The sequence below is a fragment of the Protopterus annectens genome, chromosome 2.part2 (assembly GCF_019279795.1).
Source record: "Protopterus annectens isolate FY-2018-M chromosome 2.part2, PAN1.0, whole genome shotgun sequence".
Classification (NCBI taxonomy): domain Eukaryota; kingdom Metazoa; phylum Chordata; order Ceratodontiformes; family Protopteridae; genus Protopterus; species Protopterus annectens.
In genome coordinates, this window is record NC_056730.1 from 1133270373 (window position 1) to 1133296732 (window position 26360).

At 37.5% G+C, this 26360-nt stretch overlaps 1 protein-coding gene across 5 annotated transcripts in view; it reads right to left on the minus strand.

Annotated features, from left to right (window-relative positions):
* Positions 1–26360, minus strand: part of TRPM3 (transient receptor potential cation channel subfamily M member 3) — a 2946644-nt gene that overhangs the window by 3707 nt on the left and 2916577 nt on the right. For all 5 annotated transcript variants that reach the window (XM_044064372.1, XM_044064373.1, XM_044064374.1 and 2 more), the window contains 2 exons: positions 23959–24158; positions 19472–19604 (listed from right to left, as the gene is read on the minus strand). In XM_044064372.1, coding sequence (XP_043920307.1) covers positions 19472–19604; positions 23959–24158 — 333 coding nt within the window. The remainder of the gene's footprint in view (positions 1–19471; positions 19605–23958; positions 24159–26360) is intronic.

Sequence of the window (26360 nt, forward strand, 5' to 3'; positions counted from 1 at the left end):
ATTTGCTCTTTTGGGGGGGGGGGGAGGTTTGCACTGAACCTGTCTGCCAGGATGTTGGCAATGTCTGTGGGTTCAGTGTATTTTTTGTCATTTTGAACTAACTCAGAGCATATCTGGGAGTTGCCACCCAGGTCCCTGACATAACTAAAGAAGGCCTTGTGATTATCTTTAGCATCTTGTGCAATTTTTCTTTCGAAGCTGGCCTTAGATGATTTTATGAGGGATCGTAGTTTCTTGCTAGTACTGATCAGAGATGGCTTCCCTTTTTGGGATTTTGCTCTATCATGTAGTAGCTTCCTCCTTCTGTTGTATAGCTTATTTATGGCTGGGATCCACCAGACAGGTCTCCTGCCTTTGGAGGAGTGAGTCTTGGTTTTATTTGGGATAGCACGATCCATGTATTCCTGTAGGTGTCCATAGAATGCGTTTGTAAAGGATTCTGTGGTTTGGGCCGTATTTTCCACTGGCTCGGGGGCTTTGAAGGTTTCCATTTCAGTTTTGAGAAGTGTGAAGTTTGCTTTTGAGAAGTTCTTCACCATGGTTTCCTTGGCTGGGGGTGGGGACGGAATATGGATGTCCAGTGAGATTAATTTATGGTCAGATCTTACCAATGGGTATACCTCTGGTATGGAACATAGAGTCCCCATGTTGGTGATGATCAGGTCCAATATGTTTTCCTCTCTTGTGGGAGTGGTGATCAGTTGTTCTATAGCATTTGAGTTTATAAATTCTAGGAACCGTTGGGCAAGGGTGTTGGGGCTTGAGTAGTGCTCCCAGTCTATGTTTGGGTAGTTGAAGTCACCCAATATGATGGTGTTTAGAGAGACCTTCATATTCTCCAGTGTTCTCAGGAAAGCCGAGTGGGGTTCCTGAGTTTGGGAGGGTGGTCTGTAGCAGGCTACAAACCGAAAGGCAGTTTTGCCCACTGTTAGTTGCACATGGATGGTCTCCGATGCTTCATGCAGTGCCACTAACCTGGAGGTATGGGTATCTTTGATGAATATGGATACTCCCCCTCCTTTTGTGGTTCACTCCGAATTTTGGGGCCGAAAAGCATGGTATTAGGTATAACCTGGTAGTGCTGGGGTGCTCTCTGGAGCCTTGAACCAGGTTTCTGTTACTGTACAGATATCAATATTCTCCATACTGAGGAGAGCCTCGAGTGCGTGCATCTGGCGTTGAGCAGCATGCCTCTCAACTGTCCCTGATTTTGACTCAAATTTTAGCTCTGTCCCTCTTAATCCCTCCTAAAACTAGTGACTTTTGGAGGAAAGGTGGTGAATTACACTTAATGAATAATGACAATAATTAAGAGTTATAGACTTCTTTTACTTCAGAAAATGTGTATCAGTTCATATGCTTTGATTCTGTCAATGTTTAAAGTTAATAGCAATAATATTTTAAAAGTGTCCCTGATTGTCCCTGATTTTTTCTTGACTTGTCCCTGATTTTGTTGAAATTTGTCCCCGATTGGTTGAGAGGTCTGTTGAGCAGCATTACCCTTAGTTTCTTTTTCCTTGTGTTGTCTATGGAGGTGGGTTTGTCTTTTGAGCCTTGCCTAAAAAAGGCACTATGGGGGTGGCAAAAGCCTTAGCCAGTATTCGAAAGCCCAGGGGTGACAGGTGCAAGCCATCCCTAGCAAAGCAACATGGCTTGTCGAGCATGTCATCCCAGGCTGACAGACACTGGATCCCCTTTGAATGACACCAATACTTTAGCCAATTGTTAAAATTGATAATTTTGTCTTTATACTGTGGCATCATTCTTGGTGAGGGTAAGATGCTACTCAAGGTCAGGGTCATACAGGCCTGGGCTACATGATCAGAGAGCTCCTCTATGTCTCTTTTCATGTAGTCCAGGGAGGTACGTCTCAGGTCATTCACACCAGCATGGACAATGACGGAGTCATATTTGTACTTGCTTTGGAGTGACCTGAGTGCTTGTGTTATGTGGCGGATCCTGGTACCCGACAGGCAGCTTACAGTGACCTTCTCCTTGTTCATCCTGGTGAGTGGGACGTCAGTGTGTCTGACAATAGAGTCACCTATTACAAGTTTATTAGGTGTGTTGTTTAACCTTAAGGGCTGTGACTGTATGGCACACTGACTTTGTGAACTATGTGATACATGTGTATTGTTGTGGGGTAGCAGTTGCTTGGAAGTCTGCTTTGGAGGTCTCTGTTGCTTGGGATTTGTGGTGTGTGTGGTTACCTTCTCCTCCTGACTGACTGCACAAGTACTGGGTTGAGAAAGCTCAGTCTCCAGTTTGGCTATATAGTTGCGTCTCTTACATATATTTGAACTTGTTGGGAGGAGGAGAGGGTGGTCTGTGTACATAAGGCAGTTGTAACATTTCCTCAAGATTCCCAGATTCACCAGCTGGACTGGAGAGTAAACCCGAAACTGACTTTTGGACATGCCAGAATAGTATAAGGAACTACTTTTTGACTGATCAAAAAGGACCAATAGGGAGCCAAGTACTTAAAGGGAGTATAAGAGGGTGTAGTGCTTTAGTTTATTAGTGCTTACTTATAAGATTACTTATACAAGCAACTGCAGGGCTTTAGAATGAAAATAGAGTGCTTACTTTGAAATTTAAAACAGTTCTAAGGGAAAAGGGAAGAGCAGACTTTGTGGAGCCAGGAATAGTTTAAACCAGTTTAAGCGGCACTGCCTGATGCTGCGCTCGTGAAAGAGATAGGAATTGACCCAAAATGGCCAATAAGCTACTAGTTTCAGGGCTGAGACCACTCCTCCAGGGACAGATAGGCTGCTCAAAGCTCCCCACTCTCACTGGTGAACAGAGAAGCTTCCTCCTATCCAAGTAAGGATATGGGCAACACAGGAAACTATACCACAGTCCGGAATTCAGCAAAACCAGTCTCGGGTTACTGATTTTCGAGTTTTCAGTAATTCGAGAGTATGAAGTGAAACCATATATATATATGGGTATACTTCAGATTGTTGAAACCCCTGGGAAGACCTTCGTTGCTGTAGTGGTTCGCTGAAATGGGTTTTCGATATTGTCGTCTCAACAATCCAGTCTTTGATTATATTGGGTTTTGCTGATCTGAAGGGGACCCATATATATATATATATATATATATATATATATATATTGTGGGTCTATATTATAACATCGAATTTTATAAACATTGAATGCTATAATATCGCTGAAAACAGCGAAGGTGCAGGAAACTGAATCCTTTCCCAGGGAAAGAATTCGGTGGGCCGTTGCTGTGGCTTCGCTGTTTTCAGCATTTGATATGTTGGAACGTTACGGGTCGGGTTCAGGTAAGTGTGCGATTGTGTGTAGGTTAGGGTTCGGGGGCGGGTTAGGTGAGTTAGGGTTAGGGTGCGGGTCAGGTAAGTGTGCGGTTCTGTGTAGGTTAGGGTTGGGGGCAGGTTAGGTGAGTTAGGGTTAGGGTGCGGGTGAGGTGAGTTTACGATAGTGACGGACCTTAGGGTTAGGGTTGGGTTTAGGTAAGTGGATAGCTAGTAGTGTATGTAAAGTTTAGTTTAGGTTTAGGTGTAGGATTTTAAGTGTATGTGTGTGGATTGCTGTTTTTTGTGTGTATTTGTGTTGTGTGTATGTTTCTCGGAATAGCGATTTTTTTTCCCTGGGAAAAAATTTGCTATTCTGACTGTTCAATGTTTTCAGATTTCAGTGTTTGGGGTTTGATATTATAAAATTCGATGTTTAAGAACTTCGACGTTATAATATAGACCCATATATTGTATGGTATCTAATTGTCTAATGTAGTTATTTGTATTTTATATTGTTAGGGTCTCATTTTAAACAAATAGTTGAGTTTGCATTGTCCAATGTAATCCTTGGTGCATGCTCAGAAGTATATCAACATTTCGTTTTTGACATTAAAGTGTCAACATTTGATTTAGTGGATTCAGTCTGGATCACTAGATCCATACACACACACACACACACACACACACACGTGTGTGTGTGTGTGTGTGTGTGTGTGTGTGTGTGTGTGTGTGTGTGTGTGTGTGTGTGTGTGTGTGTGTGTGTGTGTGTGTGCCTGTGTGTGTGTGTATATGTATGTATGTATGTATAGGTCTACTTTGTTTCATTGAAAGCTCATTTCACTGAATTTCAATTCACCCTGACCAAATCGATGAAAGCTGAAATTACTGAAAACTCATTTCAACTAATCTCATTTCACTGAAGTACTGGCACTATGTAGAGTACTGTAAGGCAAATCCTGACTAGAACCTCCCTCCCTCATTTTCTATATCTACCTTTCTTTTAAATGCCTAATGTAGACCTCTTATTTTACCCTTGAGAGTTTTCTTTGTCTCAACCTACTATTGTTACTACTAACTTTCCCTTCCCTATATACCATGTATAACCATGTCTCTACCAAAAAATACTTGGAACTATAGCTTGTTAATGATTTTAAAATATATTTAGTTCTACTCTGTTATTAAAAGTATAATTAGTTATGTAAAGTATATTTAGATCTACTTTGTTATGTAAAATCGTGTTTTATTTTCTTGTCTACATTTTGTACTGTACTGTTTACTTGTACTCATAGTGGAGATTTTCTCCCCGGGTCTCTACTGAAAATGGACATGTATCCAACTAGAATAGCCCGGTCAACAAACGTAAAAATAAAAATAAAAATAAAAAATAAATAAAAGTAAAAGGTGTCTGCCCTTTTCCCCACTGTAGTGTGATCATGGAGTTAGTATATACAGTTAAGGGGGATGTGGGGGGCATAGCCCCAACTTTGTTTGGGTATATATTGTCTTCTGGAAAGAGTTAGTCATTGGTGTTGTAAGTATGCATGTGTATGGTTTAAAATGTATTGTTTTGAAGCTTTCAGTGAAATATAATATAAAACCAAACTAGGTGGGATGCTACAACCCCCACACCCCCCAATGTGCCCCCCACACCCCCTCAGCTATATATACTAACTCCAGGATCGCACTACAGTGGGAAAAAGGGCATATACCTTTTACTTGCCTTACAGTACTCTACAAAGTGGCAGTACTTCACTTCAGTGAAATGAGATTCTGTGAAATGAGTTTTCAGTAATTTGAGCTTTCAGTGATTTGGTCAGGGTGAATTCAAATCAGTGAAATGAGCTTTCAATGAAATAAAGTAGACCCATACCTATATATATATATATATATATATATATATATATATATATATATATATATATATATATATATATGTGTCTGTGTGTGTGTGTGTGTGTGTGTGTGTGTGTGTCTATATATGTATATATCTATATTTATATCTATATCTATCTACACGCACACACACACACACACACACACACACACACACACACACACACACACACACATATAATTGTTTGTATGGTGTATATCTAATGCAGCATGAGCCCACTACTCATTTGACCCATGCTTTTCCCATAACAACATGCAATTCTTTCATTAATGTAAAACAGGTTGGATGATAAACTGCATTATGGATGGAAGCATTCTGGCTCTTCTTCTTGCTGTACAAGCTTTGGATTTCACTCTGTTTTATCACTGTATACCCAAAATTCAAAAGAAATGTAACCTTCTACCTCTGTGTTGTCCTTTGAGCAACTCCTTTCCCTTTCTGAAAAAATATATAATAATCTACTAATAAAATGTATTTCATTCTGAGAACAGCTTTAATATTCCAAGTAACGTAGCTGGGGGGGCAAGAGAAGCGGTCCACCCTGGGCACTTTTGGGAATGTTAACTTTAATACTTTTAATTAAAAAAAAAACTGTTTAAGGGTGTTCCTCTTTAAGAATGGTCCCGTAGCATGTCTGCGCATGCATTGTTCTTCTTCCTGTCCACGCACAATTTGAAAATATTTTGCTGCAAGTAAAGAGAGTTATAATTGCTGCTGCCTGATTTAAGATGAAATTCTTCTGCTGCTGCTGCTGGTTCTGTTCTTACTGGTGTGTGTGTGTTTCCTGCCCAATTTAATTCTGTTGTGTGTGTGTGTTTCCTGCCCAATTTAATTCTGTTGTGTGTGTGTGTGTGTGTGTGTGTGTGTGTGTGTGTGTGTGTGTGTGTGTGTGTACAAGAAACAAGAGCCTGAATTATCTACCCATACCACCACTTGTGATTCAAGCTCTCAACTGTCCACATTTTCACAGAACATCTGGAATGTTTGGCTCATACTTTTGGTCTGCTCCTCTTAAAATTTGTGGTTTTCTGGCAAATGAGTCAGAACTGAGTCAGAACTGAATTCAGTAAATTATGATAGCCATTTCAGTTTCAGTCTTCCTATCTTTCAGGAAATGCATGGTAACACAAAACACTTTATTCTAGCAATCTTCTAAGATTATACAAGAAATGTTTAAAACGTGTCCCTGGTTTTAGGCCTCTGTCCCTCCCCAATAAATTTTGGCTTTTTCCAGATTTCTAGTGCTGCAAAGTTGAGAGATATAGTTGAGTGTCAAGTGGATTTTACCAGGAGCTGAGCATTTCAGGGGTAGACAAGTTTAGTGCTGCTTATGTACATCTATTTGTATTGTTAGTAGCACAACAGCTAGTATACTTGCTTTTGATGCAGAAGGCTGTGGGTTCTACTCCCACAGTATCTAGATGGATTGCTGATACTCTACTGTGTTGTACATTAAAGGGAGTGGATGTTGCAGTCCTGTGAATGTCCTCCTTTGGAGGAGATACCTAGTAACTATGAATCTCTTATCAGTTTGCAATCCATTCCCTATTGCAATGCTGCTAGCTTATAATTTTTTAATGTAACATAGGCAGTTTATTCTTCAAGGCCAACAGGCACTTTATTTGTAGATGACACGATGAAATATAAAGTTGTTTGTTATCAGCAACCTCTTCATAAGTTACAGATCTCTTTAATGTGGAATTATTTAGATGACTTTTACTTCACAGAGATTGTGCATATTTACTGATATTGGTGGATTGTAATGACGGACGTTTGAGTAGACTTTTATGATGGAAATTTTCTGAACTGGGTAGTTTTGTCATTATTAGTTCATACATTTTGTTTCATTCCTTAATGGAAAAATGTACAAAACAATTAAGTTAAAACATGGTCTAACAAGTGTGCTGCATTATACAAGGAATATAATTTAATATAATCAGGAAGGAGAATCAAAGAACACATGTATTTGTGCAAGGGGCCTATGATTTGAAAACAGCCCAAAGGTAAACTTTATCTTCCACTGGCCAGATGCATTTTCTTTGAATATGGGTTTCAGTGCTGTTTCAATGAATGTGAGTTTCAAGGGCAGAGATGTTTTAACGCCAAGTCTGTTTTCATTGTGAGGCTGTATTGCTTTGTTTAGCAGATGTCTATCAGTGTTTGTGCTGTAAAACTTGAAGTAAAAGTTTTAAATTAAATCCAAATAATCATTATAGAAGCAAAGCATAAAGCAGTATGCGCATTACAGTGTTTATGGTAAATGGGGAAAAATAGCCAAGTAATGGGAGCCTGGAATGGCTGCATGGGGGGAGGGCTGTGTATGGGGGGCACATCTGACCACGATTTTGTGAGGAGGAGGGGCGGCAAACTCACACGGCCCCAGGCGGCACGAACTCTAGCTACGTCACTGATTCCAACAGAACATCTCATGGATTACGGCTGCACTGACAGAGAAGGATAAAACCATGTAATCTTAGGTGACATGAGTTCAGTTTTTATCTCATCAAATGCACCTCCTGGAGCTGGCAGAGAGGAAGAGGAGTGAAGTGGTAATGTCCACTTCCCTGTCTCAGGGTGAAAGGATGGTGCATGTGTCTGCAGCACATAGAATATTCCAGTTTCTCTGGTGGAGACTGGAGAAATGTGCACATCGTGCCTGTCAAATGAAGATGGGTTGCCGTGGGCCTATGTCACTTACAGAAGTAAGAGACAGTACCTCCCTATGTTCATGACTGCAATGGTGGAAAAGAAGCCATGGACATTTTGTCTTTTTGCACAGAGAACAATATCCAATGTAATTAATAATGGTTATGTCTGTTTTTCAGTTAAAAAACTTGAGCTCTACTTGCATTAAATTATGTGAGAAATTAAGCATATTCTTTGGATTTGGGCACCCTTAGAAAACAGAAAAAATATCAGTCTTTAAGTTATCATTAGGAGTTTAGTATTAGGTATTGTATGATTTTGTGCTTGGAAAAATACATACTGAAATGGCACATTAGAAGAATTAGAAACATTTACTTGTTGCCTCACAGCAAGAGGTTCTCCCATTCGATTCTTGGATGGAGTGCGAGGAGTGCCTTCTGTGTGGAGTCTGTATGTCCTCCCCGTGGTTGGGTGGCATTTGAAAGACATGCGTAAATGGGCATGCCTTCGTTGAAGGTTGAACATCGAGCTGGCACCTCGGCGTTCGTGAAAATCTACTGCCAATCATTAGCGGACTGGAGTTCCGCTGTGGCAACCCCTAACCAGGAAAAGCCGAAAGACAAACAACAACAGCTTAAATTGTATACCCTCAATCCAAAAAATGTTAGTTGTACTGAGAGAATGGATAAATGTGGAAGCATTACATAAGACAAGATGAACTAAAATAATCAAAAGAGCCAGAGCATCTTGCTGGCTAGATATTTTTCTGTTCCTATGTTCTGTTACAACATCTAATTCCTGTCATAAGATTTCAGGATTTTTGAAGTATAATTAAAATGCTAGTAGAAAACATCCTTTTATGGCCAGTGTACTGTGTGACAGAGATATCTGCAGCTAGGGTAGGCCAAACGGTACAGTTGCCACAGACACAAGCTGCTAGCAAGTGCAACTGGCACTGCTAAAGAGATGCCGATTGGTGCCTGCAAGTCAGTAGCACTTGACAGCTGGGTATGAGTGCAGTGTGGTAAATTATTTGTTTGCACCTTTTTTGAATGACCCTCAAACTCTGGAAGTCATTTCCCAGAGGATTTTTTTTTTTTTGGTCTTGAACTTTGGTAGAAGGTGTACTGATTGGGAATTTCCCAGAGTTCAAATTGATATAGCTACAGCTCTACTCAGTGGTAGAAGAAGTTGTTTAGGATTAATAAGAGAAAACCCCAGTTGCTATGCAAAACAGGAATTAAATTCTTTAAAAAAGATGTTTTTTTGGAACCATATCTATCCTGCTCTCTAAAGCAAATTGTAAACTAGATGTTACAATTCTACCATTAGACCACTACAAAAGACTTGAAGTGCTTTGTTTAATTTCACTACAGGATTCTTAACCATTAGGAACTGTTTCACACAGCATCGCTATATGTTTGTGCAACTATAGTATGCAGGCATAACTCGTATTCACAACCTGTTTATGCTTAAACATTACTCTCGCATGGAATATCATTCCATTTCCAGAAAATGGCATCTGGGTAACAGCGGGTGTTAGTGCTACAGGTTGTATTTCAGGCAGCTGATGGCAGTAAGTGATGTACAGTAAAAGCTTCACTGTAGTTAAAGCAAAACATTTAGTGAATGTGCATATGTAACTAAAAAGTATTAATCCACAAGAGATGATGCTTTGCCACTTTACAGTGACTGTCAACTGTTTCTCCTTGTTGCCTGTTGACAATCAGGTATTGCTACAGATTGTTCCTTCACCCTGTAGCAAACAGCAAATCACATAACCGGTCATGCACACATTAGAGTTTTCTCTTTAATGGCCCTAACCCCTCCCTTAGTGTTTGATGTGGACATCCACATTACCACAGATGTATCCTTCATGATGTATGCATGCTCCTGCACATGCACAAACATACACACACCATATCCTTTGATAGCCATCATCACAGGTCTGAGATTTTGTTTATGGTTTTATGCATTTTCACCAAGGGAATACTGTTTGATAGGATGTTTGAGTTTTTATAGGTTTGGGATTATCAAACCCATATCTAGTGTCCCAGTGACTACAGTGAATGCATAAGCCTGTGCTTGTATTGAAGTAATTGGCCTCTAGAAATACAATTTCCCTCACCCCAAACCAATGCTAAGTATTTCCCTCTCTCCCTCCTTTCCCTGTCTGCCTCTTAACTGCCCAACACAGAAATTCATCTAGGGTAATCTTGGTTATAGGCAAAGCTTTATCCCTCTGGACTATACAGTTGCATTACTGTCTTGTGCTTTTAACCTTAAAAGCTGCAAGTTTCTGATATAAGGCAGAGGAACTGTACTAGTTGGGCAAATTGGGAGCAAGGCATATGTCTGCCTGTGTTTGGCTTTTATTTCACAGTCATGTATGCAGGAATTGTTAAAAAGATAATGAAAGTTTGTTTTTCATGGTAAAAATTAGCTCTCCTATAGAAAACAAGGTCCAGGAATCTATCTTCAGGTCCATAGATTAGTACTAGGCTAACTGCCCTTGCGAGCCATTTTAAGCCTAGCCAATTATCCCTTGTGAGACTCAAACCCTGCACCTTGTACACCTTAACCATTAGGCCACCCTCCCACCAATCACATATAGCGATGCTGTGTGAAACAGTTGATATCAATTTTATTTGAATTATCCATTATCCTACTAGAGACAGAATAATATAATTGGATGTTATTCTTTTCTTATGATGTTCAAAATAAGGAACCACTGAGTAATTCTGGTAATATTGTAGAACAATACCTGTAAAATTCCCAATAATAGAAAATATATTTAAGTTGGTTGTTAAAGGAAAGTAGCTTCCATTAAGGCGATTATAATTCTATTAATGATGGACAAATAAGGTGGAAATAGGAAAAGGAATTTAATAAGTTAGCAGTATATAGGATTGTAGGATTTTTTTTAAAGAAACTGTATTAACTGACAAATTTGTACTTTCAACTAGGAGGATTAGGGCAGGTAGAAAAAAGTAGCCACCATGGATAAATAAAGATATTCAAAATACCATTAAAGAAAGGAAAAAAAAGAGGTGGAAAATATTAAAGAATGACATCAGAAAAAAACTATTTTAAGATATAAGGTTTGTGTTAGAATGGTGAAAGGTAGTAAGACAAACTAAAAAGAAAAGTATGGAAAAATCAAGTAATGGAGTGAAGGATAATAAGACAATGTTTTAGTCATGTTTAAAAATGTGGCAAAGAACAGACATCTTCAGTTCAGATTTTACTACAGGATGACACAGTAACCGATCAGAGTACAGTTGCTGAAACTTTTGTGTATACTTATCCCAAACTTGGCAAAGTAAGAATAGGCTACGAAGGGAAGGTTGTGGTTTCTCATGCTTCAGTAGATCAGTGTCCTTTAATTTCAGTAAATATGGTTAGAAAATCTCTGGGAGGTATTAAAAAGGATACTGTTCTGGGCCTAGATAAATTAAATGGGACTTTTTATTTAATATCACAAATGACATTTTGGAATGTTTAAGATACTTGTTTCTGCAAGAATTAAAATTAAATTTTTTCAACTCAGTGGAAATCTACTGGTAATTTTCTGTTAATAAAGATAGATCTTTGCTAGTTGATAAATTTAGACCAATTAGTCTGACAAGTTCTTTAGAGAAAAGTTTTGAGAAGATTCTAATTAATTTAATGAATGTGGAAGGAAGTCACACGAATTGTGATATACATCAACATTCAACATGCTTTTTTCAAAAGGGAGAACAACTGTAACCAACTTTACTCTGATGTAGTGTGTGCCCTTGATAACAATATTCTAGTTGTCATGTTATTTTTAGATCTGGTCAAGGCTTTTAATTCTGTACCACATGGTGCCATTTTACAAGCTTTAAAAGGATGGGGATTTAATTACTACATGGTACACTGGATTGATAAATACTTGACTGATAGAACTGCCAGGGACAGTGTTCAGACATTTTTTCTAATGAATATGAAATTAGGAGAGGTGTCTCTCAGGGGTCCATGATTGGAACATTGTTATTTAATGTCTTTATATCAAATTTCCCCTTACATGGCAATTGTTGGACAGGAAAAGGTGTTGGTGATGCCAAACTTGCAGGTTTTAGTAAGACAATGGAAAATGAAAAAAATATTGCAAAATTATTTGGATAAATTATTTGAATGAGTCCATTCCAATGTTTTTTTTACTAAATGTAAAACACTGCATTTAGGTTATAGGAACCCTGCATACCTGTATAGCTTGGGTTGTCATTTTACAGGTAAATGTGAGAAGTTTAAAGATTTAGGGGTTGTGGTGAATAGATTTGATAGCCATGTAAACAATGTTTTAAAAATGCCACTCTTCTTTAAGAATAATTTTAAGAATTGCATTGGTTAGGGATTTTTGGGCAGTGGGACCTCTTTATAAATCTTTATTAAGATCAGTTATTGAGTATGGAGTAGGCTTTTGTATCTACTCTAAATCAGATATTAAAAATCAGAGACTATAGTAAAACATTTTAGTAGGAAAATTGGAGGGGTTAACATGTGGATTATGAAGAAAGATGAAGGTCTTTGAATTTAAGTGCACTATAGATTTATTAGAGGAGACTTAATTTGGATATATAAATGTTTTATGAATCAGGAAATGGAAAGTATTGTAGGTGTCAAAGTAATAAATCATAATATTGTAATTGGAAGCAATCATTTATTAGTTGATTTAGAAAAATGCATATAAAAGTGAGCAGATGTGATTTGACTTCAGAGTAGGTCATAGATGAAACTCATTATCCTGGGAGGTGAGGTCTGCTGAAAATTAATTTTTGTTTTAAATGGAAACTGAATCAGTTGTGTAGACATACATTTTTTTGGACATTGTCATCAGTGAATAATGCTTGTAGTGATCTCATTTGAAGTAACATTGTAACAGTATAAATATGTGAGATTGCTTACAGTTTGGCTATCATCAACTCAACCCCAAAAGCGCATTTTTGTTAAGAAATATATAACTTGTAGACAGTTTTAAGTATCTACAGCAATTCAGACAGTTTCTTCTCTAGATAATTATTCACAACATAATACATATACTAGCTCTCAAAATATCAATTAGCAAATATCAGTCCAATATTCTAGTTTAAAGAAATATTGCCAAAAGAATTGTAGGTTTTATTGAAAAAAATGCAGAATAAACCAGGTGCAAAATTAAATAAACTGGATCCGCCTTTCTTAGAAAGACTATTCCTCTAACTGCAAGCCATTAGCATGCACTGTTAGCTTCTCATTGCTAACAGATGTTATCCCAGATTCTTTTAACCATACAGTGATTCTCCATCTCCCAGAATTTGCCACTTCTTCATCTACAAAGGATTAGATACCAATTGTCAGCTTATGTCCAAGCACTAAGATTTTGAAAAATTAATGTATAATTAACTATTGGAGCAAATACTCCACCACAGGTACAACGTCAGACTCTCTCAGTGATCATCTCCCAATCTATGCAACCAGACATCTCACACATCCATTTAAACAGCATATTTATAAAATAACATGCAATCTTTATAAGTTTAATCCAGAAAGGTTCATTACTACACTATCATCTATTAACTGGAACTTCCTAAAAATTCTCTCCTTAGATGATACTATAAATGAATTCAATACAACTTTTCTAAATATCTTAAGTAGTCTTGTACCTCCTAGAAGGAAAAGACTAAAAGCAAATAATGCAATTTGGCTATCCAAAAAGAGTAGAATTCTAACACAGGAGAGAGAAAAAGCATGGAAAGAATGGCAAAAATAAAAAAAAAAACACCTCAATATCTTGAAAACTTTAGAATGCTTCACAATCATACTAAAAAGCACATAAATGATGGCAAAAACTATGCTTTAATAACTTTCAGAATAATACTAAACACAACCACAAAACTTTTTTAGGCATTTTTAAAGAAATCTTACATCCTGGCCAAAAATTCATCCCAAACCCCTCTCTCAATAACGTACCACTCAAAACTGCAATACAGTTAAACCCTTATTTTACAGATAGTATAGCATCTCTAACCAATGATTCCTCAACATCTAATCCCAACCCTACTCAACAGCCACATATCACCACATTCACTTTCATCTTCAAACCTGTGCTCACATCCTATATAAAACTACTCAAACAAATTTAAACCATGCTCTTCTTCAGCTGATGACCTTCCAATCGAATACCTAGAAACAGCAGCCAATAGCATTACCTATCAGTCTCAATCCTTATAAATAGGTCAGTCCAGAAATCCCACGTTCCCTCTCTCTGTAAAAAGTCACACATTATCCCTTTGCACAAAGAAGGACATTCAACAGACATTAACAGCTTTAGACCTACAGCAATTGTATCTCTCATTGCCAAAATACTTGAAAATGTATTTAAAAACAATTGCTAGACTATCTGCTGCAGGAAAAACTCTTTTCCCCTACACAACATGGCTTCTGTCCTTCCCACAGTACTAGCACTGCCTTTCTAACTTATATAGATATTGACAATAAAACTACAGATAACAGCAAACTAGTATCTTCCTTATTTCTAGACTTGTTAAAAGCCTTTGACACAGTTTCTTAGAACAAACTTCTACTTCAAATGTCGTCACTAATCTCTCTCAGCTGACCCTTCTGTGGTTCAAGAGCTGCCTGTCTAATGGGTGTCAGTCAGTAAAATACCACTCCAAGCTCTCTCCTTACCTCCCGGTCATCACCGGTGTACCACAAGGCTCTAACCTTGGTCCCCTTCTCTTAACATTTTCACCAACACACTCTGTACAGCCACATAACAGGCCACCCTAATACAATATGCAGATGATTCCACTCTCATTTGGATCATAGGAGATTACTAGGCTATCGACCCAGATGTCATTTTAAGCCTAGCCGTTTCATCCAATGTAATACCATAGAAATGCTAGTCAATACCCAAAATTGCATTTAGTGATAACTGCCCATGTCCAGGAGGGTTGTGGGTGCTATCCTCGATAAGAATTTATGGTGCTCCATCCACTCGTTCAGGTTCCTCTTGAACAGTGTCATAGAGGTGCTCTGTTTCACATGAATTGGTAGCCTGTTCCAAAAATGTGACAGCCACTGAGAGATAAAGCTGTCCCTTCATCATGTCCTATTTAAGATGCCGGCTATATTTAGGTCCCTAGAATGGGTAGCCCTAGTCCTGTTTGATTTACGGATATACAGCAAGTTCATTAGGTTTGGGTCTTGGATTGCTCTGTAGGCCTGACATAAGTCTCCCCTAAGAAGTCTAGATGATACAGAGTATAGTGACAGAAACATTTAGTTGGTCTATGTCACTATACTCTGTATCATATTGCACATCTGGCAACATGGTTTACCTCCAAAAATTGGTCAGGAAGCTTTAAAAGCTACTGAAACATGGCTTTGTTGCACACAGTTCCTGCTCAATCCAAAAAAAACCCAACTACTTTTTTCCCCAAATCTCTTTCTCATGAAAATAAAAATTTAAAGTCCTCTCTCTTGATAATACAACAATTGAAGTCATTTCTCATAGTAAATAATTAGGGGTGATAGTAGATGATAATCTTACATTCGACCTTAAGATACACAATTGCATAAGAAAAACTTATCAAAAACTAGGGATGCTTTACAAAGGCAAAAACTTTCTCATCAATGCAACTAAAATTTCAGTTGTCACTACTTATCTCCTCCCCACACGTCTTTATGGCACTCCCATCCTCGACAACCCCACAAGCTTCACAGAACCTAAAACTTGAACAATGGTATAACTAAGTTGCTAAATTTGCAGCACATACCCCTTTCAGAACCCACCACTGTACAGCACTAAACAAACTAAGCTGGTTAGAACTGCATCAACTACTATATGCACAGCTTCTTACCACCTATAAAATTATCCAGCATCCATCTGCCTGTGCAGCCATAAAAAACATTCTACACAGCTACGTTCCCAGTCGGTCATCGTGATCCAGTGACCAAAAACTCCTGTCAGTCTACAAACCTATCAAATCTGCTGGGCATTGTCTCTTCTCATACAAGGTTGCTAAGGCCTGGGAACTCCTTAACTTTTATTCATCAAGTCAATACCTTCCCTCCCATCTTTCAAAACTCCTCTGAAAGACTTCCTAGCTAAAATCTGTCTCTGTCCTTGCTCAAAACCAGGATAAACTATATCCCTAAACAACAAGTGCATTTTCATTCGATATACCTCCCTACTCTCTCTTCTTCACTTACTTCCTTACTTCTATCAAATTCTCTTCCTGGACATTATGTCTAAATATACCTTAAGCTTGCTTTTCCCTTACTTCATATTGCAATTCCTGTTTGTATTAGACTAACTTACCTTTAATTTTCCTACAAGCTGTCTAAAATTTCTCTCAGTATTAAATGAATGTCATATAAGTTGCATCAGTTCTTAACCAATGTTTTATATTAGGTCTAATTTATTATACTTATTTAAACTGTAAATGTTTTTGTTTTATTTTTGAACATTTCAAAATTCTTGTTCTTAAAATGTTTTATAATAATTTGGAACGTATCTCCCACGGCCTCTACTGAAAATGAGCTTCTGCCCAGTTGGGCTTTCCTGTTAATCAAATGTCATTAAATAAATAAATAAATATGGACACTGATATGACTTTCTGATATGGCTTCTGCAAGAGCTTTGGTACCCTTACAACCCTCGATGTAGCTACTAATAAAGCTTATAATAATAACTTAAGATTCAGATCATATAGGGAAATAATAGTAAATAAGATCATATCTCAGTTAAAATATGTTTTAAACTGCCCTGCTTACACTTTATAGTAGCACATCAGGCATTAAGTAGAAATGTGCTCATCCTAAAACAGAAATATCCTATACTGGTCCTCTCCCTACAGTCAACCTGCAACACCCAACTTCTACAAACTACCATAAATAATGTGTTGTATTACTCTATTGGGAGAGCCAAGACAAACCACTCTGTACTACTGGATAAATTCCAGTAGCTGCCAGTGACTAGTATAGCAACTTTCCCATGAAGTACCTACCTACATAAAATCATAAATTTATAACACTGACCACCATTATGTAGTAAACTAGTAACCTGAACTACCTCTTATCCTCTTAGAAGAAATTATAATAAATCAGACTCAACCAACAAGACTTTGGCCTACCAATAGGACAGAAAGCCTTTTTCAAAACGGGGTCCGCAATATACGATCTGGGATTTAATGACATTTGGAATCGGAAAACTTCAAAAAATGTGATATAAATAATACTTACTCTGTATGTAAATATTATCACCTTAATTGCTATGGACACATAATTGCTATAACAAATGTTACTTTTCCTGTTAGGCATCCAGTCTTTGTAAATAATGTGCTAACTATTATCTCTGTAAATTCTATGAGTTATATCATTGGAATACTGTTAAAAACGATATATTCATAAATAATATATTAGCACTGTAAATAGTGTGGCTTATGTCACCAGTTTTCATAGTAACAGTGTAGTTATGTCACTGCAATACAATTTTGCTATGTGCCCAGTTTTTGTAAAAAAAAAAACAAACAGAAAAAAACACACATTTATGAATATGAACTATATGAAATTCTCCAGGAACTTGAGGCATAGCTAAAGTTCACCTAACTGGCTCACAATTTCAGTTAACAAATAGAAATTAAATATATAAAAGGGACAGACCTTCCAAAGCAGAACTAAGGAGGATGTTCTTATTAGTTTCTAGAAAAGGTTCCTTGGTTTTCCTAACCTTTTCAGTCTTTTCTGGTTTTCATTTTTCTACTCTGTCTCAGACTTCCTGTCTTCCTCTCTGCTTCTACTGTTAGCAGTTTCTTGTTATTAGAGCTCCTTTTTAGTCTGTGAATGTTTTTCAGGAGATTTTAAGCATTACTCAGTAAGATGTGAGGAATGTGTCTCATCTCATTCTGGTTAACTTTTTAAACTGTAAACAAATATCACAGGACTATAAAATATGTCCCGGCTTAAAAAAAAAAACAAAAAAAAAAAAAAAAACAAGCAAAATGTGTTTTAGGTGCAAATTATGCAATAAAACCACAGATTTCTACATTACTGAATGCTGACACAGTATTAGACATCATGGCTGAAGCACTGAAGCACTTTGTGTGTGCTGGTATTTTAACTGTAAGCAGGTGGTATCTTATAGTTTCATCTTAGAATTGGGGGTGGGGGGGTTGGGGATGAAGCAGGAAGCTGAACAGGATGCCAGATAACCTAGCTATGGTTCTGAAGATTGCTACGTATGGGAATCATGTGTCACCAGCACTGATGCTTTTTAGGTGCACTTTGGTCCACACAGGGAAAAAAGCAAAGCTGAAAAAATAAGCTCAGGACACAGGAAACACTATGTAACTCAAAATGTAATGATTTGTTCTTGCAGTGACATTTACTCAAAATTGATTTATATAAAACAATAGCACCTGCAGATTTGGAAACCTTAATGGATTCATACCATGTGAAGAGTAAGCATCCTTCACTGTTTGCATTTTTAAACTGATATACACTGCTTAGAATTGTATTCATTAAAAAAGAAAAAAAACAGACAAATATAAATAGACTTTTAAGCTAATAGTTTTCAAAGTATCTAAGATCCTATTAACTCTGGGGTCACTTCACCTTGGAGAAAGGGTGATTATCCCTTTTGATGAATCCCTTTTTGAGTGCATTCAAAATAGAGGATTACGATTGGCTCTCTGATCGTAATCTGCTTAATATGTGTTCGAGACATGGGTGCTAAGAAATTCAAATTGAGAGTGAAGCTCAAGAGGTGAATCCTGGTATCCATGTTGAGAACACATAATATTAGGTTACGATCAGAGATCTGATCATAATTCTTTGTAATGCTCCATGTACTACTCTTTACAGAAAAAAAAAAAAAAAAGCACAGAGTGTTTTGCTGGCCTTTAAAGCTGGTAAGCCAATTAGTGAGTGCTGTCAAACAGACAGCTAAATGTCAGAGAAACACTTTCAAATCAAGTCAGGGGCAGATTGTAGAAATAGACAGCAAGCAGAAAAGAAGTTGTTATAACTTATGCTGCTGTCGTTTGTTTGATGGCACTGTCAGTTATTTCTGTAAGACCTGCTATTAACAGCATTTGGGGAGGGTGTATAACAATTATTAAGGTCAGGTTTCGCACTAATGAACCATTTAACTGGTTTGATTTGGTGGTGCAGCGGTAGCATTGTCGCCTCACAGCAAGAGGTTCTCCCGTTCGATTCTTGGCTGGAGCACCTTCTGTGTGGAGTCTGCATGTCCTCCCTGTGGTCGAGTGGTATTCAAAAGACATGCGTGAATGTGCGTGCCTTCGTTGAAGGTTGGGCGTCGGGCTAGCACCTCAGCACCATAAAAATCTACTGCCAATCATTAGCGGACTGGAGTTCCGCTGTGGTGACCCCTAACTGGGAAAAGCCGAAAGAAGAAGAAGATTGGAGCTTGATCATGGCGTTACATGCACTACATAACATATTCTTCCCTCCTGATTGACCCTCAGCTATAGCTTCAGTAACAGACACTTATTGGATAACATCAAAACACATATTTATTAAGACTTTGTAGCTTGTTAGACATGCAGTGCAAACTCAGTGATATACTATCAGTTGTTGAATGCAGGGTTACAAATTACTCATTGCAAATGCATGCCTGAATTAAATGGCCTACCTTTCAGCAGTCACTCGAATCCTCTCATCATTTGAAGAGTTGAAGTGGTCTTCCTTTTCTCTGAAATATTCCTCTATGCATTGCTCTTCAAAATCATGAACTTTCTTGAGTTCATCCTCAGTTATGCAAAGTTCTTTAAGGGAAGAAAAAAGTACCTGAAATGAGATACTAATACATATTTTTATTCACTTACAAATTTGGTTTTGTTAAGTCAGATTCACAGGTCTTAAAATTCTGAATGGTTAACAATATCAAAAGCATGTGTTTTGAAAAGCTGCAAACCTATTAATGATGTATTGCTATAAATCACTGTATTGTGCACCCTTAACAATTAATGTTGAGCTCATTATTATACTGGCATACTGCTAGCTAATCTAAATATTCCCCTTGTAATCCATATGTATTAGTTTTTTCAGGTGATAACATTTGGACCAGCTCAAAGGTAATAAGTTTGCACTCTTCAACCACAGAAATGAAACCTAAGGGGCACAAGTGAAGAGCTAAGAAATTAAATGCATGCATTGTGATGTTTGCCAGTTATTCTACAAGCTGTTTAATTTAGAACTTTCTCACGTGAGAACTATAATATATGTGCTGCATTGATAATAGGATAGATGCCGTAGAATGAAGGGCAAATATTTTGGGAGGATGCAATACCACAAAGGCCTATTGATCATAATATCTGTGAGCTGGTTTCAGCAAAGTGCCTGAGCTGAGCTGCTAATTAGGGGGATGTGGGAGATACATACAAAACTGAAAAGTCTGCATTAGTCCTAGCATGAAAAGGCAGCAATTTGTTGAAGGTGAGATACAATGGGCATTTAAATAAAAATGGAAGACTCAGGAGAAAAAACTAAAGGGTGGGCAATGTTTTTTCACACCTTAAAGAAAACTGAGTGGCAAAAAATGCAGATGCAAGCATTATACAGAACTGGAGTACCACAACACAGGAGTAGGAAATGTTCTTTCAGGAAGATGTGGTGGTTGCTTGAAACAATCACCTAGATGGAGAGTGGGGGGAACAAAGGACATGCGTATAGAAAGCGTATCTGGGGAAATATAAAGACAATGAACCGAAGAAAGACTAAACACTTGTGAATTACTAAGGTCATGAAATGGGCAAGGAAATAATGCCAATCTGATAACTGTAGGCATGTCCAACTGGAATAGCCACTTGCAGCGAAGTATTGACAATACGAGTGGGGTATAGGGTGGGAAATTGAGGGGATGGTGTTTTAATTTTTTTTATTTCTAAAATGAATGCATTGAATGCAAATATCTAGCAAAATAGACTTTGACAAATAAACTCCATCCTTTTTGAGAAGGAATGCAACAACAATGAGTGCATTACCATCCTTGTGAGCTGTGTGCTTAATAGAAGCAGACCATGCATACAAGACTAGTGTGTGGCCTAGATCATCCACTGCATCTACATTTTGACATTAAAAGTTTATATATATATATATATATATATATATATATATATATATATATATATATATATATTTGATTTATTGTTTACTTATTCATATTTGATTACTAGAAATCTCACTGGGTAGGCATCTATTTTCAGTGGAGGCCTAGGAGGAAAAGCTCCAAAGTATTATAACATCATTTTAAGAGCAATACTTTTGCAATTTTCAAAAATAATGCAAAAACATCTACAGTTTAAAGAATTATACTAAACTGTTAAACATATTTTCCCTCATAACAGCTACTTTGACTACTAATGTTACTTATGTCTAATTAAACCTACAGCTTTGTAACTGTTATGGTTATCAGAGTAATTGCTTAATTGTTCTGATTTCCTAGATAAGGTTCAGTTCTGATTTACTGGATGTGAATAATATATATAGTCAGTTTCAAGAGTTATTAGCCTAGTATAGTGCACCAGTTTGGATCATGATGTATAAGTCTGTATTTTCAGTTTTTCTCTTCATGTACATAGTCCTTAGGTTTGTTTATTGTTGCTTTATTGAATTCGGCTTCTATCTGAGTTTGAGTTGTGGCTGAAAAGGATCAGTAGACCAGCCCACCCAAACTCTCAAAAATTGTGAACAAACAAGCAAACAGACAAATAAAAACCAGAATAATTCTGTCTTTGTACTTTTTGTAGCTGCATGACACAAACAGCTCAGACACATGACACGATTGCTCAGATACATGGCATGATGGAGCAAAGTATGATGTATTATGTGCCATGCTGCAACTCATGCAGACATGGAGGCAATTGTTCAAGTTATTCAACCATGATGCAGAAAAGGGTGTTGGAAATGAATTACAGGAACAAAAGAAATCAGAACTGTTCCTTAATTATATATGACAGAATTTGCAATAGTTACATTTTAATGAAAACAATGCAGGTTTAATGCAATAAAGACCAGTGACTTATGGGCTAGCCATTGTTTTGACAATGGTGTAATGAAGTGACTTGAACAGTTGTCATATGGTCTGTCAGTACCAAACTTAATGCATAATCAGTCATTTCTAAGAGCCTAACAGGCAACTTACTAAAGGTTTATAACTTAGCTTGTGGTTCGATGGCCATGAAATTAGTAATGTTAGTTAAAGGACTGCTGAAGGTGCACTCACTTGTCTTGCAAATGGGTGATATGTGTGTGTTTGGGTGGTGGGCTTTGTTTTCCACATACAAATCTTCAATTTAGTTATTAAACTGGTAAACACAATGAGCTGATGTCACAATCATGGACCAGATCTCTGTGCATATTCTCAAAAAACTGGGAAGTGTTTACATACAAAAGACTTCCTTAATGTATCCATTTAATGTTATTTCATGGCATAAAAGCACAGAAATGTCCATGTTAAGGCTGCTATCCCCAGGTTGCATGCTAACCACCCTTGACATATATTGTCATATCTCTGTCCAGCTGGATAACTTCACATCCCCCCATATGCATTCAGATTGTCATCTGACTCATTTACCAACTGCTGTACCATTCCACTGCCCATGCTGACCCACATTCCCTCTAAAATCTCTCCAAAGTAAAGGTACAGGAAGATGAACAGTTGGGAAAGGATAGGAAAGATTTTTTTTCATTAATAAGAATGGCCTAGTGTTTTACTTGCTAGTAAGCTTCATCTTTTTGGCCTCAATGGATGTGGTGGGAAGCATGTATGGGAGAGGGAAAGCTTGTCTGGGAACTGAACTGTTAGAAATAGTGTGGTGTTAGAGGTGGCACTCCTAAAGCAGTTACATTCCCATCCTTCTGATGCTGTGAGGTGAACTCTAGCCAATGTATTCAAAATATCTGTTTCTTTAATAAACCAAAGTACTGAACCAAAAAATACTCAAGTACTCCACAATATGCAGAAATAAAAACAACAGAATTCACAACATTCAAATACTTAATAAAATAATAAAATACAACCTTTTGCATAAAAAACACTTCAAGTATTTAATAGCTCCTGCACAGAGAACACTCCATTCAAGATGCAGAAATCACATAGTCAGTGATGCAAACACCTAAAACATAACAGGTTTTTAAGGAGCAAGTTTCATTTAATCCATGTCTGACTACCAGCATAGATGTTGGAGATACCATGGTGGAGAGGGAGGTAGTGAGAGTTCAACTCCATCTGCCCATCCTGGTAGGAGGGAGGCAGCCTTTCTCATTGCAAATGCAGCATGAACAGCTTGACAAGCCCTGCAATGCAAGTGGTATACCACTTTGTTGGGAAGTTGCACATGCTCAGAGGAATGCATGCACCTCCCAAACCCATCTATAGTAGAGATTGTAATGCTGCTGCAAGGGTGGGGTAGGGCATGAAGTAAAAACACTTTCTGGCAGCAGTAAGACACTATAGCAGAGTCCCTGACCTCATCACTGCCAACAGACATGGCTCAGATAGAGACTGGGGTATGATGGTCAGCCCTGTGAATGAGGAGAGGAGAGATGGTGGCACCTGATGGGCAGCTGCAGGAAGCCAAAAAAATAAACAGACCAATCAAAACAGTGGAAATGCAAATATACATGTATAGACCTTTATTATTAATTTATTTACATTTTAACTATTTATTGTTTTTATCAGGTAAGCGGGGTGGTGCTTGACTATTTTTAGCCATGACCACAGCTCACAATGGTTCTCTCAGATAATTGATTGCAGGAATACCATCCTCCCAAACACAATAAATAATTTCTCAGAGAAAGGAGAGGAGAAACTGCATTGACAAGCTCTTTGCTATTTAATTAGATGCTTTTGAAAGCACAGGACCTAATCAAAACCTGGGAGCACAGCACTGCATGCTTAAACTAGTCTCATTTACCTGACATGACTGCTTTAACTGGATGCAATTTGCTATAAGTGCAGGTTGGGATGAGTGAGAAAGGTGTTTGGGTAAGTATGGATGGCATCATTTGAAATATTTCTCTTTTAGGAACAGACAAATATCTGGTATAAATAAGTATTAAACATTATGTTGGCTGTATGAAATTAAAACGAATGACCTTCACACTTGTAAGACTTACTTAGTCCGTAGTCCTTTTCATCCTGATCGCTCTCTTGCTTCCTCCAGCGGCAGCACAGATATTTACATAACATTGTCATGTGACTGAAAATGATCAGTGGAGGTGGTAGAACTGGCCTTTCATGAAATTTCATGATAAGCTGATACCTTTGAAACTTCCAGACTTGATTGGATATGGATTTCACTTCAAAAAATGTGTTGCTATAGAAAGAAAAGTAAAAAGGAAGCACATTGTAAAGGACAACTCTACTCATAGGCCAAGTGCATTTCCTTCCTTTAATTCTTCTCCAAGAGAGCCACATTAAAAAATGACAAGTATTATTTCCTGCTTGGTGCCATTTCTGCAGTTTCCATGCATGCATATTTTACTTTTTTGAAATTTCACTTTCATTTCTACTGGTATTTGTCACATCATCTCTGACATCATGCAGATAGGTAGAACTGAAATGGGCACATGGTGGGTGCTGCGAAGAGCACTACTGGCTGACATCAAAGATTGAAGCAATACTAATTTCATGAACTTTAATCGTACTTTGACGTAGGAATGGGGTCCATTCCCGTCATGGTATTAGAAACCCAAAAGACTTGGAGAAATTAAAAAAATAGGTAGAGGTAGTTACATTAATCTTTTGTGACCTTGAATAAAACAAATTAATCAGGGAGGTCACTTATTCTACCTGCAAGGTCAATACATAAGCCTACACATTGAGTGCAGTTTTTCCTTTTATGTGCATGCAAACAGCCCAGATTTTCCAGCTTCAAACCTCAACTAGAAAGGCTGATGTAACTGCTTACCATTCTAAGCCTAAACAAAAGTACTAACCTCTTTAAATCCAATGCAGATTACAATGCAGATTACAATAACCATTTCTGACTAACAAAATGCCAAACAATGTCACTGCAAAAGACTAATGTTGTTGCCAAAGACACTCAAAGAAATAGGGAATCACAGTATTCTCACTGCAAATATACACAGAAAAAATACCCCCAAAAGGACTATTCTCACCATAGCATGTTCTGTGTCCAGATAAAATTATATCAGCATGGCAATAATGAATGTAAAATAAAACCACATCAACATGATAGCAACCGTCAGTTCCTTTGGAAGTATAAGTTAGAAAATAATACTAACCACTTACACTACGTTTTTATTTTCTCAAAACATTTAATATAATCTAAACCTCTTTCACATAATGAATTACAAAAGGTGCCCCCTTTTGTATGCATGCGCTGACTCAGTAATTATACTTCTAAAGAAAACCACAGAAAAAAGTAAATGTTTATATCTGCGTTTTCAGTTCTTAGTTTCAGAAAGATTTATCTGCCAAGAAAAACAAATTATAGCCAGTGTCACAAGACTTCCAGTCTAACAATATTTGAACATTTGGCTAATTCCTTTTTTAAAAATACTTTTATTGAATTATCACTTGTGACATTTGAGCTCAAACTCATTTAACTATTAATACTGTAATCCTAGGAAGAAAGCAAATGCAGTTTCCTCCTGGCTCCCACTATTTCGTATCCCAGTATTTAAAACCCTTTTTCATAGTTTTCTCAGATCTTAGCACAAATATCTTCCTCCCAGTTTATCCTCTACCTCATCATTGTGAAATCTAGTACAAACCTCCCAGTAAATTTTCCTAAAGGGAAGCTGGAAGGAAATTCAGCAAATTGCCACTAAAAGTGAAATTTGATGCTTGTGGGATTCATGCTATTGTCTAAATGCACCTCCACTGTAATACCCTTTCTGAGGGTTTATTCATTTTTTTTTATTGTATTTGTTTACCTGAATGGTCCTGTTGTGCCATACAAAGACACATTTTCAGAGGAAGCCCAGAGAGAAAAGTTCATTGTAATAGTATTGCAATAGTTCCATTACATAGAGAAAGACAGATATGTGTTTTAATTTCTTGGTCTGATTTTAAATTCATTTTAACAGTCTGTATCTGGTTTAGCTAAGATGTTTCAGCCTATATTAGTAATTCCAGTACATATGTACATGCCAGTACATGGATGGGGGATAGGATATTCACCCTGGGGGTCACGTCAGTCGCCTTGCTAGACAGGGGTCCAGGGAAGTAAATATTGTGGGAAGAAATATCCAGGGAATTGTTATGACAAGGCTTGTATAGACCCTACGGCCAATAGCCTAGTACCAACCTTTGAACCTATGAACCTATAGCTGCACTGCATTTTGCTGTTTAAGTGGTATAGCTGTTGGCATTGAATCCTAGTTTCATTCCTATGTACTGAGAACATATCAGCCTAGTTCAGGACTTGTCTTTGCATTAAAGCAGTTCTAGGCAAGTCAGCTCAGAGCTAAAAGTCTAATTGTTTTCCCTCCCACTCATAGTGTTATAGTTGTGTTTTTAAACGCAGTATATCTGTTCTTTCCAGTCTCTT